This window comes from Monodon monoceros, unplaced genomic scaffold (genome assembly GCF_005190385.1).
Source record: "Monodon monoceros isolate NGI ecotype Baffin Bay Population unplaced genomic scaffold, NGI_Narwhal_1 Super_Scaffold_10, whole genome shotgun sequence".
In the NCBI taxonomy this organism is placed as follows: Eukaryota; Metazoa; Chordata; class Mammalia; order Artiodactyla; family Monodontidae; genus Monodon; species Monodon monoceros.
In genome coordinates, this window is record NW_021703766.1 from 17,270,173 (window position 1) to 17,288,322 (window position 18,150).

At 39.8% G+C, this 18,150-nt stretch overlaps 1 protein-coding gene and 1 pseudogene across 1 annotated transcript in view; one reads left to right on the forward strand and one right to left on the reverse strand.

The window, feature by feature from the left end:
• The window catches only part of LOC114907167 (cytochrome b5 type B), a 32,013-nt gene extending 16,354 nt beyond the window's left edge, over positions 1-15,659 (reverse strand). The window contains exons 1-2 of the mRNA XM_029242532.1: positions 15,480-15,659; positions 318-446 (exon numbers count right to left, since the gene is read on the reverse strand). Coding sequence (XP_029098365.1) covers positions 318-446; positions 15,480-15,641 — 291 coding nt within the window. The 5' untranslated portion in view covers positions 15,642-15,659. The remainder of the gene's footprint in view (positions 1-317; positions 447-15,479) is intronic.
• Positions 557-5,081, forward strand: LOC114904808 (annotated as a pseudogene).
• Positions 15,660-18,150: the final 2,491 nt, after the last annotated feature.

Sequence of the window (18,150 nt, forward strand, 5' to 3'; positions counted from 1 at the left end):
AGTTACCACTTTTAGCAATGAATTTGCAAGACCAAACTACTATTTTAGGTAGAGATATTAACTGCATTACAAAAAAAATCAATCAAAAATAATCCCACCTCCAAAATCAGTTCCTTTTCATAGACACTATACGTGTTGATTTACAGACAAGAAGCTCTATCTTAGCACAGTAAGGCTAGATGATTTTGGAGAAAATTTAGCCTAATGGCTGGGTTGAACGAATTTCCATTTTAGTAACTCATTCCCTCATCATGATCTGTGGCTATTGGATAGCTTCCTCTCTCTACAAGCACTCCTAGAGCTCAGCTAATTCTTACCGGATGCACATCACCAATATAGTACTGTTTGAGCATTTCTCTGGCATCAGAGGAGTGGCCTACATCTTCAAAACTTTCAGTTGCATCTCCACCAGCTTGTTCCAGCAGAACCTCTTCTCCGCCAGGATGCTACAAGGAAAAGATATTTACTGAAGAGAGGGCTGTCTGAAAAGCTAACTAATGTAAGCTACTTCCCCCTCCCCTCTCCTCTTTTCCCCTTTCTCCCTTTAATGGCAGCAATGGGACGAATCAGCACTGCATACCCCATGACAGGATGCAATGGGGAGAACACAACGTAACTCCTGTGTCTTTTGGCCAAAAATGCATAATGTGGGTTTAACTGTGAGGAAACCTAGGACAATCGCAAATTGAGAGATATTCTACGAAACGACCAGCTGTGACCTCCAAAAATATCAAGGTTAGGAAAGCCAAAGAAAGAATATTATTCTATTCCTGCAACTTTTCTGTAAGTTTGAAATGGTTTCAAACTTTAAAGCTAAATTAATAAATAATACCAACATAATTGCCTCTATACCTAGAAAGTAGATTCTATCTATAACTTACATGCTATATACCTTGGATAAGTTATTAAGAAATTGAGATGTCTTTGTTTCCTTATTTGTAAAATGGAGACAATATGAGTACCTATCTTTACCATTGTGAGTACTATATGAGATAAGGATAGGAAATACTGTGTACTCAACAAGAGAAAGGTATAGTTAGTATAATGTGCTACCATCTATCATTTTAAAAAGCAGATACAAATATGCATGCATATGCATAAAATCTCTCTGGAAACATTTAAGGGAACCTGGTGGCTGGGAGACAGGTGCAAGGAAGACTTTTCACTGTACACCCTACCGAAACTGGTTTCGCAAGTACAGTATTACCTACTCAGAAAATAATTTTTTAAAAATTGCATTTAGCACAGTCCCTGACTTAAACACTCAATAAACATTTACTAAAATAAAAAAAAAACATTTACTTACAACTAGCAAATTTAGAATTTACACTATTAGACATATATAGATTTATATTTTTGGAATATCAAGTAATGCTTTTAAGTAGTTACTTTTTATAACAACCTTTTAAGCAGGAATAATATTATCATCCCTATTTTAAAGATGAATTCAACAGAAGCACAAAAACTCTAAGTGTAACCTCCCAGTCAGTCACTTGCCTCTGAGCTCCGTGAGGATAAGCAAACTTCTATTTTTGTCTCCTAAAAGGTCTCCACCCAGTGATGGGTCTCCCACCCCAGCATTAAGCATGCTGTTTTGAAGCAAGAGTTAGACAGCTGCCACTCATCTGTTGTTACATCTGAACCCTCTCAGCCCTGGTAAGCTATTATTTTTGGAATTGCGTCCCAACTTGCTCTATGTACCTAAACTATGGAAGACATCTTTTCCTTATGACACATCCCAACTATTATGCTGCCTTTTCAGAGTAAAAGGATAACAAAATGTCTTAGTGGTTTGAGATATTCCAGAGAATGGTTGAGTTTATGACTCCCTACATAGCTCTTTCTACAACTACAAAGTATTTTCATTTTCACCAATCTCTCATCATAAATAAATAAATAAGCAACTCTTTTAATACTTTTTTTTCCTACTGTATGGGGAAAAAAAGAATAAGGAATCAACTACAGCTTTATAACAGAAATAAGTACAGTTAGTTAACATTTTGGTGCATAAAACCATTTTTCCTGTCCATTCAATCATTCCAATTATTATGCTTCAATTTCTATTGAATACTTACAATTTAATGTACTAGGCAGTGATGAAAGGTTTTGTGTCTTCATAAAAATGAGTTCATATGGTATATACTGTTTTATAGCCTGCTTTTTATTTTTCATAGAGGCCAAGGAGGGTCAGAGCGGTCAAAAAAAAGGGTTCAGTAAAATAACTCTCACTCCAAAATGTGGTCTTAATACAGATGGTTTGGAGCAAGCAAAAATATTTCAGGGAACCCTTCGTTACTGTTTTAGAACTCTATAAACTTCAGACATTATTTAAAATCAAACAGCAGCCCAGACAGAGGCAATGCACTAGGCCTGAGGCCACAGCAGAGCCCAGGCCAGCCCTGAGCCAAGATAATGCCCAGGCTGCAGGACAGAAGAAGTCCCTGAGGAGAATCCCAAGAGGAGCCCCAGTGTCCCAGGGAGGAGAAGCCCCGTGACCCTGGTCGGACTGGCTCTCAGTGGGCTGCTCAACTCCAACATGAGCCTCTGGGTGGTCCAGCCCATCTTTATCATCACCTGGGGGTGTGATCTACCACTAGGTGTCTATCCTACTGCAGAGTGACAAGAAGCTCAACCAGGAGCAAATATCTGAAATTAATTAATTCAAAGCACAGTCCTCAGGGAAAATGGAAATTATATTCCCAAACAGTCCTTGACATAAAAATATTACTTCAACAACCCAGAGGATGGAGTTTTCAAAAAAAAAAAAAAGGAAAATAATACCACCTTCTCCTACAACTGATCCCACGATGCTCACAGACGTGATGAAAGAGAATGTCACAAATGTCCTCGCTGTGATTCTTATTGGTGGATGGATCAACGTGACATTCTTAGGCTTTATCACAAAGTGCTATTTCCAATGACCCTATGTAAGCTTACGCTACAGAAAGGAATCGAACTACCCATTATTAATAGCTGCATCCTGGTACTTCTGCTGTGTATTTGGGCTTCAGAGCATTCACTCTCCAAATGTGGGATAATGCCAATGACCAATCAGGAATGATGGAGACACAGATGACTGCAGCAGCCATGGCCATGCCCACCACAGATACCAAGAAAGCTTTCAAGACAAAGTGAAAAGTTTTGGAGCTAACAGATCACCAGAGGGCACCAGGTGATGTCAAAGAGGAGCACATGGCCAAACGCCTCCACCTGGAAGGCATATTCGAAAATGAAACAGACCTTTTTTTTTTTTTTTTTTTTTTTTTTGGGGTCACGGGGCCTCTCCCTGTTTTGGCCTCTCCCGTTGCAGAGCACAGGCTCCGGACACGCAGGCTCAGCGGCCATGGCTCACAGGCCCAGCCGCTCCGCGGCATGTGGGATCTTCCTGCACCGGGGCACGAACCCGCGTCCCCTGCATCAGCAGGCGGACTCTCAACCACTGTGCCACCAGGGAAGCCCTACAGACCTCTTTTTGAAAGTCAACCAGGGATTAGCTGTTGGGAACTTGGAGTAGTCCTTAACCTTTTAACTTTTGTTTGCACTGGAGACTCACAGAATAAAAAGGAAAATGCATGAACTGGTGGGCATGCAACAAGGATCATTCTTGTCTGACCCAGGTTCTTTTTTATGTTTGAAACTAGAAGAAACGAGGCCTGTGTGCTGGGTGACTTATAAGGAAAGAGCTATCTTTTAAATGTTTTTAAATTTCCTTCTGGTGCCTGCAGAAATGAAAGGCAGAGAAGGGGGGAAACTCAAGCTAGTGATAATATATAAAAACTTAGCAAAAATTCAATCTTTGGAAGAAACATTGCCAATTATAACTAATTATCATGTGCAATCAGCCTGACTTCTAGACCACAGTAAACTCCCGTTTTCTTGGGATCCGAATACCCTGTATTTTTATGCTTAACTTATGTGCTAGTATTTTTATAACTTCCTTTAAAAAACTAATAATTTTCATTACTGAAAATTTAGAAACTATGTATGAGCAAAACAAGTCTCTGTATTGTTCATTTTGAGCCTACAGAATGACATAAAGAGCAAATGTGTCAAAACTTTATTCAAATAAACTCTTTTTCAGAGTGAATACTCAGGACCAGGACAGACTTAGCAAACCTTCTATATCTCTTAATACTGTCCAGGGAAAGCTGATGACCCTGATATACTGCTGGATTCTCAAGTGCCTTCAGGATGACCAAAGATAGGTTAAATATGGGAGATTCTTGATCTGGATCTCAGAATATATCAAATCCACTGGGGGGAAAAAAAAATCAATGGTTCTGTACTGTATGTAACCACTCAGTTGAACTAAAGACCCAGTTATTCTGGATATGAGAGTTTACATATTGTTATAAGAAGGAAGATAGGGCAATTGCTGGCAGATACAAAGATAACGGTTGCCCAGGGATAATTCTGTCTGAATTAAATGTCCTAGGGAAGTGGCAGTGTGCCATTCTATACCAACAGTTAAATGTAATTTGCATGTTGAGTACTGTAATCAAAACTGGGGAAATCAGAATAATATCTGTGGATTGTATCAATATCAATATCTTGAGTTGTTTTGTACAACTACAGTTGTGCAAAATTTTACCAGTACAAGGAAATGGGTAAAAAGTACAAAGGATCTCTCTATTATTTCTTTTATAACTGCATATAAATCTTGTTATCTCAATAAAAATTTCATTCTAAAAAAATAAAATCAATTCCCTAAGTATATACTAGAGAAATGTGTATACATATATGAACTTATACACACACACAAATGATCACAGCATCATTATTCATTATGACCCTAAACCTGAAACAACCCAATATCCATAAGGAGAATATGAATAAACTGAGGTATAATCATACAATAGAATCCTAATCAGCTATGAAAAAGAATGAGGCACTGCAATATGCACAGAAGAATATAATATATTGAACCAAAGATGCCAGACACAAAACAATATATACTGTGACACTCATTTGTAAAAAGTTCAAAACGAGGGATTTCCCTGGTGGTCCAGTGGTTAAGACTCCGAGCTCCCAATGCAGCGAGCACAGGTTCAATCCCTGGTTGGAACTAAGATCCTGCATGCCACACGGTGCTGCCAAAAAAAAAAAAAAAAAAAAAAGAAAAGAAAAGGGCAAAATGAATCTATAGTGTTAAAGTCAAGAGACCTAGTACCTCTGGGAATGAGGAAGGAGGCAGTGATTGGGAGGGTCTACGAGGAGAGGTTCCAGGATGTTATAATGTCCTAGATGGTGGTTATCCAAATGTGGTCACTTACTAGAGTGACACCATATGGCTAAATCTTAGGAATATATATAAATAGTGGGAAAATAAGTTCCAAAATACCACAGACACAACTGCCTTTGCGTATACTCTATATATAGTCAAATGATCTTTGACAAGGGTGCCAGGACCACTCAACAGGGAAAGGACAGTCGCTTCAACAAATAGTACTGGGAAAACTGACTATTCACATGCAGAAGAGTGAAGATGGAGCCTTAACTTATATCGCATACAAAAATGAACTCTTAATGGATTAAAGACCTAAACGTAAGACCCAAAACTATAAAATTAGGGGAAAATCTTTTATGACATTGGACTTAGTGATACTTTCTTGGATATGACATCAAAAGCAAAGGCAACAAAAGCAAAAGTTGACAAATGGGATTATATAAAACTTAAAAAGTTTTATACATCAAAGGACACAATCAACAGAGTGAAAAGACAACCAACAGAACAAAAGATATGTAAATCATAAGGGGTTAATATCCAGAGTATATAAAGAACTCCTAAAATTCAACAACAAATCAAATAACCTGATTATACAATGGGCAGAAGAGTTGAATAGACATTTCTCTGAAGATGACAAATGACCAACAAGCATATGAAGAGATGCTCAACATCAGTAGTCACTGGGGAAATGCAAATCAAAACCACAATGAAATACCACCTCCCACCCATTAGGATGTCTGTCATCAAAAAAACAGAAAATAACAAGTGTTGATTTGGACATAAGAAATTATAACCCTGGGAATGTAAAACAGTGCAACCACCAGCACCATCTATTTCAGAACTTTTTGTCTTGTAAAACTAAAACTCTATGGGGACTTCCTGGCAGTCCAGTAACTAAGACTCCTTGCTCCCAGGACTTCCCTGGTGGTGCAGTGATTAAGAATCTGCCTGCCGGTGCGGGGGACATGGGTTCAATCCCTGGTCTGGGAAGATCCCACATGCCGCAGAGCAACTAGGCCCCTGCACCACAACTACTGAGCCTGCATGCTGCAACTACTAAAGCCCACATGCTTAGAGCCCACGTTCTGCAACAAGAGAAGCCACTGCAATAAAAAGCCCACGTACCGCAACAAAGTGTAGCCCCTGCTTGCCACAACTAGAGAAAGCCCACGCACAGCAACAGAGACCCAACACAGCTCAAAAAATTAATTAATTAATTATTTTTTAAAAAGCCTCTGTGCTCCCAATGCAGGGGGCATGGGTTCGATCCCTGGTCGGGGAACTAAGATCCCGCAAACCACAGGGTATGGCCAAAACAAAACAACTCTATGCCCATTAAAAGCTTTTTTTTGATTTAATATCTCTTTCATCTAATATTATTATAGCCACCTCTACTCTTATTTTGTTACTATTTGCATGGAATATGATTCCGTTCTTTCACTTTCAACCTATTAGTGTCTCTGAATCTAAAGTGAGTCTCCTACAGATGGCATATAGTTAGACCACGTATTTTTATCCATTCTGCCAGTCTCTTGTCTTTTGACTGGAGAGTTTAATCCATTTACATTGAAAGTAACTGCTGATATGGAAGGACTTACTCCATCAAAATGTCAGAGGACATTATCAAGAAAGTGAAAAGACAACCTACTGAATGGGAGAAAATATGTGCAAGTCACATATCTAATCAAGGATTAATATCCATAATATATAAAGAAATCTAACTTAACAAAAAGACAAACAATCCAATTTAAAAATGGGCAAAAAACTTGAATAGTCATTTCTCCCAAGAAGATACAGAGAACGAATAAGCACATGAAAGGATGCTTAACATCATTAGTCATTAGGGAAATGCAAATTGAACCACAAAAAGATACCACTTTACACCTGCTAGGATGGCTATGACTGAAAAACAGAAAAATTACAAGTGTTCCATGGAGAAGTTAGAACCCTCATCCATTGCTGGTGGGAATGTAAAACGGTACAGCTGCTGTGGAAAACAGTTTGGAGTGTCTTCAAAAAGCTAATTATAATATAATTACCATACGACCCAGCAATTTCACTGCTAGGTATATATCCAAATGAACTGGAAACAAAGACTCAAACAGACACTTGTATGCCATTGTTCACTGTAGCATTGTTCACAATAGCCAACAGGTGGAGACAACCCAGGTGTCCACTGAAGAATGGATGAACAGACAAACAAAACGTGGTATACACATATCATGGAATACTATTCAGCCTTAAAAAGGAGTGAAATCCTGATACATGCTACAACATGGATGAACCCTGAAGACATTATTCTAAGCGAAATAAGTCAGACGAAAATGACAAATACTGTATGATTCCATCTAGAACAGTAAAATTCACAGAGACATAAGGTAGAACAGTGATTACCAGTGGCTGGGAGGAGGTGGCAATGCGAAGTTATTGTTTAATGGGCACAGTTTCAATTTGGGATGATGAAAATTTTCTGGAAACAGCTGATGGTGACAGACACACAACAGTGTGAATGTACTTAATGCCATTGAACCGTACACTTAAAAATGGTTAAAATAGTAAATTTTATGTTATGTATATTTTACCATAATAAAAATAAAAATTTAAAAACCTAAACATGCCTAGTAAAAGAGGCCAGATACAAAAGGACAAATATTGTATGATTCTACTTATATCAGGTAGCTAGAATAGGCAAATTCATAGAGACACAAAGTAAATTAGAGGTTGTATCAGGGGCTTGGGAAGAGTGATGAGAGGGTAGTTATTGCCTAATGGTTACGGAGTTTCTGTTTGGGGTAATGAAATAGTTTTAGAAATAGACAGTGATGTTGGTTGCACAAACCGTGAATGCAATTAATGCCACCTAATAGTACAGTTAAAAATGGTTAAAATGGCAAATTTTTATGTTATATATATTTTACCACATACACACACAAAGCTAGGTTTACATACCTATAATTAACATAAGCCCAAAAGTTTACTTTTGTCTGAATCACAGCAAAACAAAACAAATAAGACCAAGGAGTCTGGAGGTTATCCTCAGTCACCTAGATTGGTTGGTTACCAGTGCTATTCAAATCTATTGGACAATCATAAGTTTCTCCCTATTTTTATTAAGTAAACCTAATATAAGGCAGTACACATTTCCCATTTTTTCTAGGATGTGCTTTGCTTTTAAATCTCATATGAATTTGCAAAAACGATTCTTTTGAACTGGATAGCCTTTGTGTTTTAAGACTAATGGATCTTGTCTCAGCTTTTAATGCATGAGCATTTATATAACACTACAAATATTTCAAATAAACTATATGGCAACCAAGATCATAAACTTTCAATTGATGAAACAATGCCTGTGATCGATTCATTTCTATCTCAGACCAGCAATAATCAAGTGAAATACTTTAGATACAAAGGAAACTTTGTAATGTCCTCTTGGGAAGGCTTTTAGTCGGGCAATTGTCCACGGAATATGTGGTAGGGAGCAGGGGAAGCCTTTTGGCTTTTCCTTAAGTTCATTTACTAAGTATTACTGAAAGGAGGACAGAAACTTTATGTTTTAATATAGAAAAGAAAGAGGACAAATTGCTAACAGAAAATAATACTTCCAGATTACTAATTCTATGGAAAGGATAGGGGACAGATGGGCAGAAAAGAGGAGAATGTGAAGAATGACAAACGGTTACAGAATAAAAATCTTGCCGGGAAAAAATTACACAAATTCTCTGTGAATGGAAATTCCATGCTGATGTAATAAAAATGTCAATAGGGGGCTTCTCTGGTGGTGCAGTGGTTGAGAGTCCGCCTGCCGATGCAGGGGACATGGGTTCGTGCCCCGGTCTGGGAAGATCCCACATGCCGCGGAGCGGCTGGGCCCATGAGCCATGGCCGCTGAGCCTGCGCATCCGGAACCTGTGCTCCACAACGGGAGAGGCCACAACAGTGAGAGGCCCGTGTACCGCAAAAGATCACCTGACTTGGAAAATGAAATCTAGAAACATTAAGATTACAGAAGCTGCAAAATTAGGCCAGCCTACCCAAACAGATTAGCAGAATACCTCATCAAAATAAGATATGGGTGTTAAAGTTTTGGAGAGGACAAAAACTACTTCCTAAAAAACGGTCTGACAACTCAGAAAAAGATAACAGACCTGGGTGTTGAACAGCAGGAAATGGTGCAGGTCCATAGGTATTTGCATTTGGATTAGAAAGAACCTAGTAAGGCAGGGGTGTCACCTAGGAGAGGTTAACTTGATGGCTGCCAGAAATGGTGTAACCTTGGCAGTCACAATTGCTCACGGTCTGAATTTCAGGTCTGCAGATCTGAACATAACTTATTCCCACCAGATTACATACCCTTATCCCCACTGTACTAGGTACCACTGCTACAGATTCTCACAATTCCTTAGGCATCTTCATGGTACTATCACAATTGCAATTATTTATTTAATGTCTTTCTTCCTCCACTAGACTATAAACTCCCTAAGAACAGGGACCATGGTTGTCTTATTCATGGCTGTATTTCTGAACATAGCATAGAACCTGGAACATAGTGAGATCTAGGGGGCGCTCACTCTGCCCTCCTTCCCTCCCATCTGCCCTCTCTCCCTCTCTGGCATGTATGCTGCACGAATAAATAAACCAAAGTCGATTTGTGATCAGGGCAGCTCACCTAGACAGTGCTGGAGTTTAAATTTTGCCTCATCTTCTTTCTAGCCTTCCCTAGGACCAACCACTTGAGACCGTTCAAGGAAAGAAAGCATACTTTCTACAGATTTGGTAATTCCACAAGCTAGATAACGATCAAATTGCACTTTCTTTTGACCAGGCTTGGAGAAATCCAGTAAGAATTGTTATTAGTCAGACACTGAAGCTTTCAAGGGGTACCCTAGGGTGGCACCAAACAGAGCCTGCATTCTCCATCTTTCCAAAGGCAAGACCACTCTACCTTACACGACAACTGCTTGTACACAGATCTCATCTTCCCAGCAAGTCCAAAGCATCTAATTCACCTTTAAATCTTCAGAGCATGCGCTAGTTAGTAAGCACTCAAAAGATGCTACAGAAAACAATATATTTTTTTATTATTAATAAAAATAACCACTAACACTTACTGAACTCTTTATGCCAGGTACCATGATAAGTCTTTATATGAATAACCTAAATCAATTGTCTCAACAACAACCCTGTGAAGTAGGTACTATTATCTCCCTTGAGGAGATGGAAAAAGGCCTTTACAGAGCACAACTGCCCAAGGTTACGGTAAAGTAGGAAACTGAACAAGACTCTTGAACCCCAAAGCCCACATCCAGCCATTAAAATGTGTTTTTTATATATATATATATATATATATATATATATATATATATCGCCAAATGTGTGTGTATGTATGTATGTATGTATGTGTATATATATATATATGTGTGTGTGTGTGTGTGTGTATCACCAAAATTCTCTTCAAAAGACACTTAAGAAAATGTAAAGGCAAAATACAGACTGTGAGAAAATACTCGCAATACATATTTCTGAAAGGACTTGCATCCAAAATATATAAAGACTGCTTTCAAGTCAATAATAAGAAAACAAACCAATTAAAAATGAGCAAGACTGAACAGACACTTTACAAGACATGCAAATGGCCAATTAGCCCACGAAGATACTCAACATCATTAGTCATCAGGTAAATGTAAGTTAAAACCATTATTATATATCAGCACACACCCATTAGAGTGGTTAAAAGTAAATCACTGACAAAACATGTGTCAATGAGGATGTGGAGAAACTGGAAAACTAATGTATTGCTGGTGCGACTGGGAAAAGGTCTGGCAGTTGCTTAAAAAGTAAAACAAAGACAAAAACAAAAAAATATGACCCAGCAATCTCACTCCTAGCTATTTACCCAAGAGGAATGAAAACATATGTCCACACAAAGATTTGTACGTGAAAGTACAAAGCAGGTTTATTCATAATAGCCAAAAATTGGAAACAACCCAAGTGTCAATCAACAGGCAAATAGCTAAATTTTAGTATGGTTACAATGAAATAAGAAGCACTAAATAGGAATAAATTGCAGATACACAGAAAAAATATAGATGAATCTCACAGATATGTTAAGCGAAAGATGTTAGACAAATAAGAACACATACGGGTCTGCAGTGTTCGAAATCAAATCAGTGGTTGTACGGGAACATAGATGGTAGAAATGTTCTATACAGTGATTGTGATGGTGATTACACAGATGAGACATTTTTCAAAGCTCACTGAACTCCACATATAAAATCTATACATTTTATTGTATGTACATTAGATCTCAATAGAGTTGACTTAGGCAGGGGAAAAACTTAGATGGCAAAATATTACTAACAACCTAAATGTTTATAAATATGAGACTGCTCAAACAAATTATAATCAGTCCAACAAATTCTATGAAGAATAAAGAAGTATTCCAGGTATGGATATGGAAAGACTCCTGAGATATAGTTACATGAAAAAAGCAAGGCATATTTCAGCAGGTATTGTATGCTGTTACCTTATGGGTGAAAAAAAAAGAGTGGGAGGAACTACATTCACTTTTGCTTGTACATGCAAAACAAAACTCTGGAAGGATTCACAAACAGCAGTAGCTAACTTTAGGAGGAGGTCGAACTGGGCAGATGGGAGGAAGGCTTTTCACAACGTACCCGTATGACCTATTCAAAAAATGAAAAAATTACCTGGGTTCCAGAAAAAAGGTACTAATTCTAACTTCCCTCTATCACATTCCCAATCCTTCCAAATTATATCTAAGATGTGGAAGAAGGTGGTTGTAAAACAGACCTAATTCCATACTCTATAGCCATGAAAAAACATTGAGGCAAATCCTAATGTAGTGGGCATAGGTTATCTGGTCAGACTGCCTGAGTTCAAACTTCACCTGTACCACTTAACATTATGACTTTGTGAAAGTTATTTCTCTGCTCCTCAGCTTTCTAATCTCTAAAATGGGTTGTTAGGAGGGTTAAAAAAGAAATTACATGTAAGCCACCAGAATAATAAGCACCCAAGAAATACTATTATTATTAAACCAAATCAATTAATAGACACTATAATTCAATTAAGGAATACTAGGATTCCATTTCTACTTATACATATCTGTATACATTGGTATATGCGTGGACGATGTAGAAGGATTCAAACAAATTCTTGGGGTTTAAAGAGTTTTACTTTCTTCCCTTCTGTATTGTTTTTCCCTCCAATCTAGTATTCCCACTTATGCCAACAGTCACTATAAAATACATAGAAAGCTTTAAAACAGCACTATGTGTTAAGTTACTCTTTTCAGAAATGGTTAATTATACATAAAACAATGGCTTCCAAACTTTTCTCACTTGTGATACAGTAAGAAAACAAGAATATTAACTGAAACAAAGGTTCACAAAAACATGCTTTGTGAACAAAGGTTTACAAAATCATACTTACCCTTGCTAAGAGAGATGCACTTTGATATGTTCTAGTCAATGTCATAAGATATTGTAACCATTTTTATATGATTTTCTTTCTAAACAGAGGTTCACAAAAGCTGTACTTGACCTGTCCCCTCCTTGATCATACTGACCTCATCTAATACTCTCCAGCTACCATAACCTCCCTCACTGTTCGTCAAACAGACTAGATATACTTACACCTCAAGGCCTTTGAACTTGCTCCCTCTGCCAGGAAAGCTCTTCCTGCAGATATCCACATGGCCAGCTCCCTTAACAGAAGGCCTTTACTCTAGTCATCTTCTTAATCAAGCTATTTCTGGCCATCATACCTGAAATTTCAACCCCTCATCTTCACGCCCTCACCCCACACATGTCCACAGACCTCTTCCCTGCTTTATTTTTCTCCTTAGCACTTAACATAGCATATATTTTAGTTATTTACTCTGCTTATTTTCTGCTTCCCATAGATGGTAATCTCCACGAGGGCATAAATGCTTAACTCTCCGCTGCTGCATCCTCAGCGCCTAGAACAGCATCTGGCACTTAGTAGACACTTGATAAATATTTGAATGAGTAAGTGAATGAATGACTAGACTTGGAGTGAAGAAGTACACAGGGACAGAGATGCTGGAACAGGTAAGTTAGAATGGCTAACTACAGGTAAAGATTGGCAACTCAAGCTTGAAGGGCTGCCCCTGGCACACCTGTGATGTCTCTGGCTCCATCAGCATGTGGTAAACCAGGCTGGGAACCACTATTAAAGATTAAACTCATGTCCACTACACGCACTGAGTGTTCCTTCCAAGTTCATTATCTATTCTGAATCAATCAAGAAGAAACTGGGGGGGAAATGAAACCACAAATGAAAAACATTACTGGCCCATTATGAACTATGCTTTACCAGGCATGCTACAAGCCACACTTGAAACTTATTATGAGGCATACATCAAAGGACATAGCTAAGTCTAGAATTCCAAAGTAATACTGTGTAGACAAGAGAAACCAAGGTATTTATCTAAAGCACACCCTGCCACTAATCAACTGTCTGACCAAAATCTCTCTGAACCTGTTTCTTATATCCCTGTTAAAATAAGGCTCACTACTATCCAACTCACTCTCAACTAGCTAATTTGAGGCTGATATAACGGGAAAGCACTTTTAAAAGCATAAATGCCATACACCCTACAAATACAAGAAGTTACTAAATTCTAAGATGTTAACTTATTGGCCACTAGAAAGATTTATTTAAAACAATGTCCTTAAAAAAAAAAAGGGGGGGACCAAAAAAAAAAAGGGACTTCCCTGGTGGCGCAGTGGTTAAGAACCCGCCGGCCAATGCAGGGACCACAGGTTTGAGCCCTGATCGGGGAAGATCCCACGTGCTGTGGAGCAACTAAGCCTGAGCGCCACAACTACTGAACCCGTTCTCTAGAGCCCGCGAGCCACAACTACTGAAGTCCACACGCCTAGAGCCTGTGCTCCGCAACAAGAGAAGCCACCACAATGAGAAGCCCATGCACCGCAAGGAAGAGTAGCCCCCGCTCCCCTCAACTAGAGAAAGCCCGCGAACAGCAACAAAGGCCCAACGCAGCCAAAAAGAAATAAATTTTTTAAAAAATTTATTTAAAAAATAATAAAATAAAACAATATTCTTTTTGGGAAATTTTACGTTTTAAAAGTTTTTATAGATTTATGAATCAGGATGTAGAGCTTTATCCCGTAAGCCCCAAACTAGTAGAAAACAAATTTTGCTGGTACATTTGCTCCAGAAAGAGAATGAAGCGAAATGAAACTTTTTCTCAGTTATAGCAGGATTATATTATGCAAGAACTTACAAGGAATTAACCACAAGATTATTACTCTATTACTCAAAATAAAATAATACACACCACAAATAAATAAATAAGCATTTAAAATATCCTAAACCCTCAGGGATTGGGAGTGAGGGGAATGACTGCAAAAAAGCAAGAGGGAACTTTTTAGGGTGATGAAAACGCTCTTTCTTAATTGAAGTTGTGATTACATGGGTGAATACATTTGGCAAAACTCATCAAACTGTACATTTTAAATAAGCACAATTTATTGTATGTAAATTACACCTCAGTAGAGTTAAACAAATTCAAAGTCTGTTTCCTTGAAAACAAAACAAAACAAAAAAAATCACTCAGTTGTACCAGGGTCTTGAGAACTTGTAAAACCTAATACAAAACAAAAAAAACAAAACCCTAATACAACAGGCTTGATTTACAAAAGAGGGTGACAGAACCTGAGTCAATGGCCAAAAAAAAAAAAAAAATCAACTCATAACCTCTGGACTCAAGGTCAACTCAAAATAGAAAAAAGAAAGGCAGCATAATGGGGGGAAAGGAGGAGGCATCTCAGCTTCTCAAAAAAATGAAAAGCAAAAAATGATATTACTTCAGAAGGCATAGTGGAAAGAGCAGAGGTTTGGAGCTTTCAGACCTGAGTTCGAATGGCTCTAGGTTGTTAGGTGAGAGACCCTGAGTCTCAGTTTCCCTTTCCGTAAAGTGGGCATAATGGTGACTCAGAGTTTAGCCAAGCACGTCTTAAGTGCTCAATATGTGACTCAAGGCACGAGAGTTTAGTGACGGCTGGAAATGCATGCACACCTAAGGCCCCCCAATCTCCGTCTCGGAGTGTCGTATTCCCTTCCGTACGTCTCTTCGCCCTCAGCCAGGCCTCACTTCCCTCCCATACACACCCTAGCAGCGTTTCCGGGCCCGACCACCCTCGCCGCTGCAGCTCCCAGGGGCCGCCCACCACCCGGGCCCCACCTCGTTAAGGAAGCGGGTGACATCGTAGACTCGCCCGTGGATCACCAGCCAAATCTCCTTCGGGGAGTTGCGTTTCGCCACCTCCTCCAATCGGTAATACGTGACGGAGGTCTCGACCCCTCGCCCTTTCCCATCGCTGCCACTTGCTTCCACAGTCGCCATTGGGCCTGAGGTACCTCTTCTCTACCGCTATCCCGGTTTCCGTTGCCAACTTCCTGCAGGTAGACCTCACGCTCAGTCCTCCCCGGCTTCCGTAACCCGGGCCCATAAGGCCAGCGGAGGCTCCTAGCAACAGCCAATTACGCTTCCTAATAGTTCCTGGTTCGTTTTCTTTTCACCAATGAAACGGGGGATTCAATTTCAAATCCCACCCACTCCTCGCCCGATCCTAGGGGCGTAAGCCTGGTTCGAGGTCCAACTTACCAATCAGGACCATCCATCTCCTCCAATCACACCAATCAGATACCGTGATTTTGGAAAGGCGCCTAAGCGAGACACGTCGTCTGAAAGAGAAATTTCTTCACTTGTCGTAGGGGCCTGCAGAATTCTGGAAGATGGGGCCGAATCACCATTTTCGCGTTTCCCTTCCCTTCGCCGTGGATCCCTCCTGAATCACGCGGAACTCGTTTCCCCGCCCACTTCCGGCGCAGCCTCTGTTCCAGCCCCAGCTTTACATTTTTGCAGCCTCCAGGCTGTGATATGGCAAATCCATTCTTAGGCTCAGTTTCCTCCTCACCAGTAAAATGGGCATGATACACTCTACCCTGTAGAGAAATCTGGCCGATTAAGTGAGAGAGAGTGTATACACATACATGCAGAGCGCTTGGCACATAGTGATAAATACATAAATAACAGGCGGTGGGCCGAGGCCTAGAGAAAGTGATTGCGGGTACGATATGTAGTATCCCAAGTCTGTGCCACTACTAAGAATCTGATTTTGTTGTATGTCAGTTTTATCTTAATAAGGCTCAGGGCGGAGTGTGTGTGTGTGGGGATCTGATTTTTAAGCGAATTCTTCAGTGATCAGGACAATGTACACTGTTTTCGTTTCTTTGTGTTCTAAAATAGTATTCGCCTCAACTGTCGCTGGCTAGAGGTTCCGGCATTTTCGAATTATGAGTTTGGTTTCTATGCAGTGTTGTTAGCTATTTATTTTTAACTGCCATTGCAACAGACAAACTGGTCATGGCGAGATGTCATTTTCATCGTGTCACTCTCCCATACCCATAATCCATCCCCAACCATTTCCACCATTCCCTTTAGTCTTGTGCACCAGCCACTGACCCCTAAACCTACCGGTATAAGCCCACATCTGTGATCATGCCAGGTCCACCCACTTAAGATACCCCCCTTCCTTCCAGTGCCTACTCACCTTTCAAGGTCCTGAAATTCCTTCTTTTTCACAAACTGCTACCATTATGAGCTCCGGTGATTCTATCTCCATATAGTACCTAAGCACATTACTATTTCAGAAATTTCTGAAAGAAACAAAACATTTACATATATATAAATTTAAGTGCTAGCAATAGAGATTTGTAGCAAATGCAAAGGGACACAGCTCTGTACACATATATGTGAAATGAACAATTCACACTTAACCCCGGTGTGCGTGAGTCAACTGAGAAGGCTATGTTAAAAATGTAGATTCCTGGGAATTCCCTGTCGGTCCAGTGGTTAGGACCTGGCGCTTTCACTCCGGGGCCCAGGTTCGATTCCTGAACGTGAAGATCCCGCAAGCCACGTGGCACAGCCAAAAAACAAAAAGAAAATGCAGATTCCCTCCTGTCCAGACGTGGAGTCTCCTCCTCACCTTGAATGTTGGCTTGCTTTGTTACTTACTTTCGCCAACAGATTGTGGCAGAAGTGATACTGTGCAAGTTACGTCTAGACTTCAAGAGGCCTTGAAGTTTCCATCTTAACCATCTTAGAACGCTTCATGATGCTGTGAAGAAGCCTAGGATTAAAGATGTCGCCTACAAATTGGCATTTGCCATCTACCTCTACAAGGATCAAATTATGAAAGTCAGCAGCTGCTGACCTTCAACACCCATTGAAAGGAGTTAGGCTGGAGATCAGGAATGAGGCACTCTGTGCTCTGGGAAAAACTGGCAGAACAGGTCTTCAGATAGATATTTTCAGGAGACAATTTTATGAGCCCAATTCTTGCATCTCCTCGAATCTAGAAAAGCACTAAAATCCTTCATGGTGACGTCTGCTCCTCGTGACTAGCAGTAATCTTCACAAGACTAGCAGAAAACTTCTGCAAAAAATATGTGCTTGATTGCATGTACTCCCCCTTCACCAAAATCACATATATACTGACTTTCCCCACTACCTCTTTTTTTTTTTTGAGGTACGCGGGCCTCTCACTGTTGTGGACTCTCCCGTTGCAGAGCACAGGCTCCGCGGCCATGGCTCATGGGCCTAGCCGCTCCGCAGCATGTGGGAACTTCCCGGACCGGGGCACGAATCCGTGTCCCCGGCATCGGCAGGCAGACTCTCAACCACTATGCCACTAGAGAAGCCCTGTATGCCTTTTTTTTTTTTCCTTATATCACTGACAAGGACTATTTTACACTAGCATTTCTAGTAGAACACTGAATAAAAATGGTGAAATGAGCAACTCTAGCTTGTTCCCAATCTTAGGAGGAAAGCGTTCAGTCTTTCACAA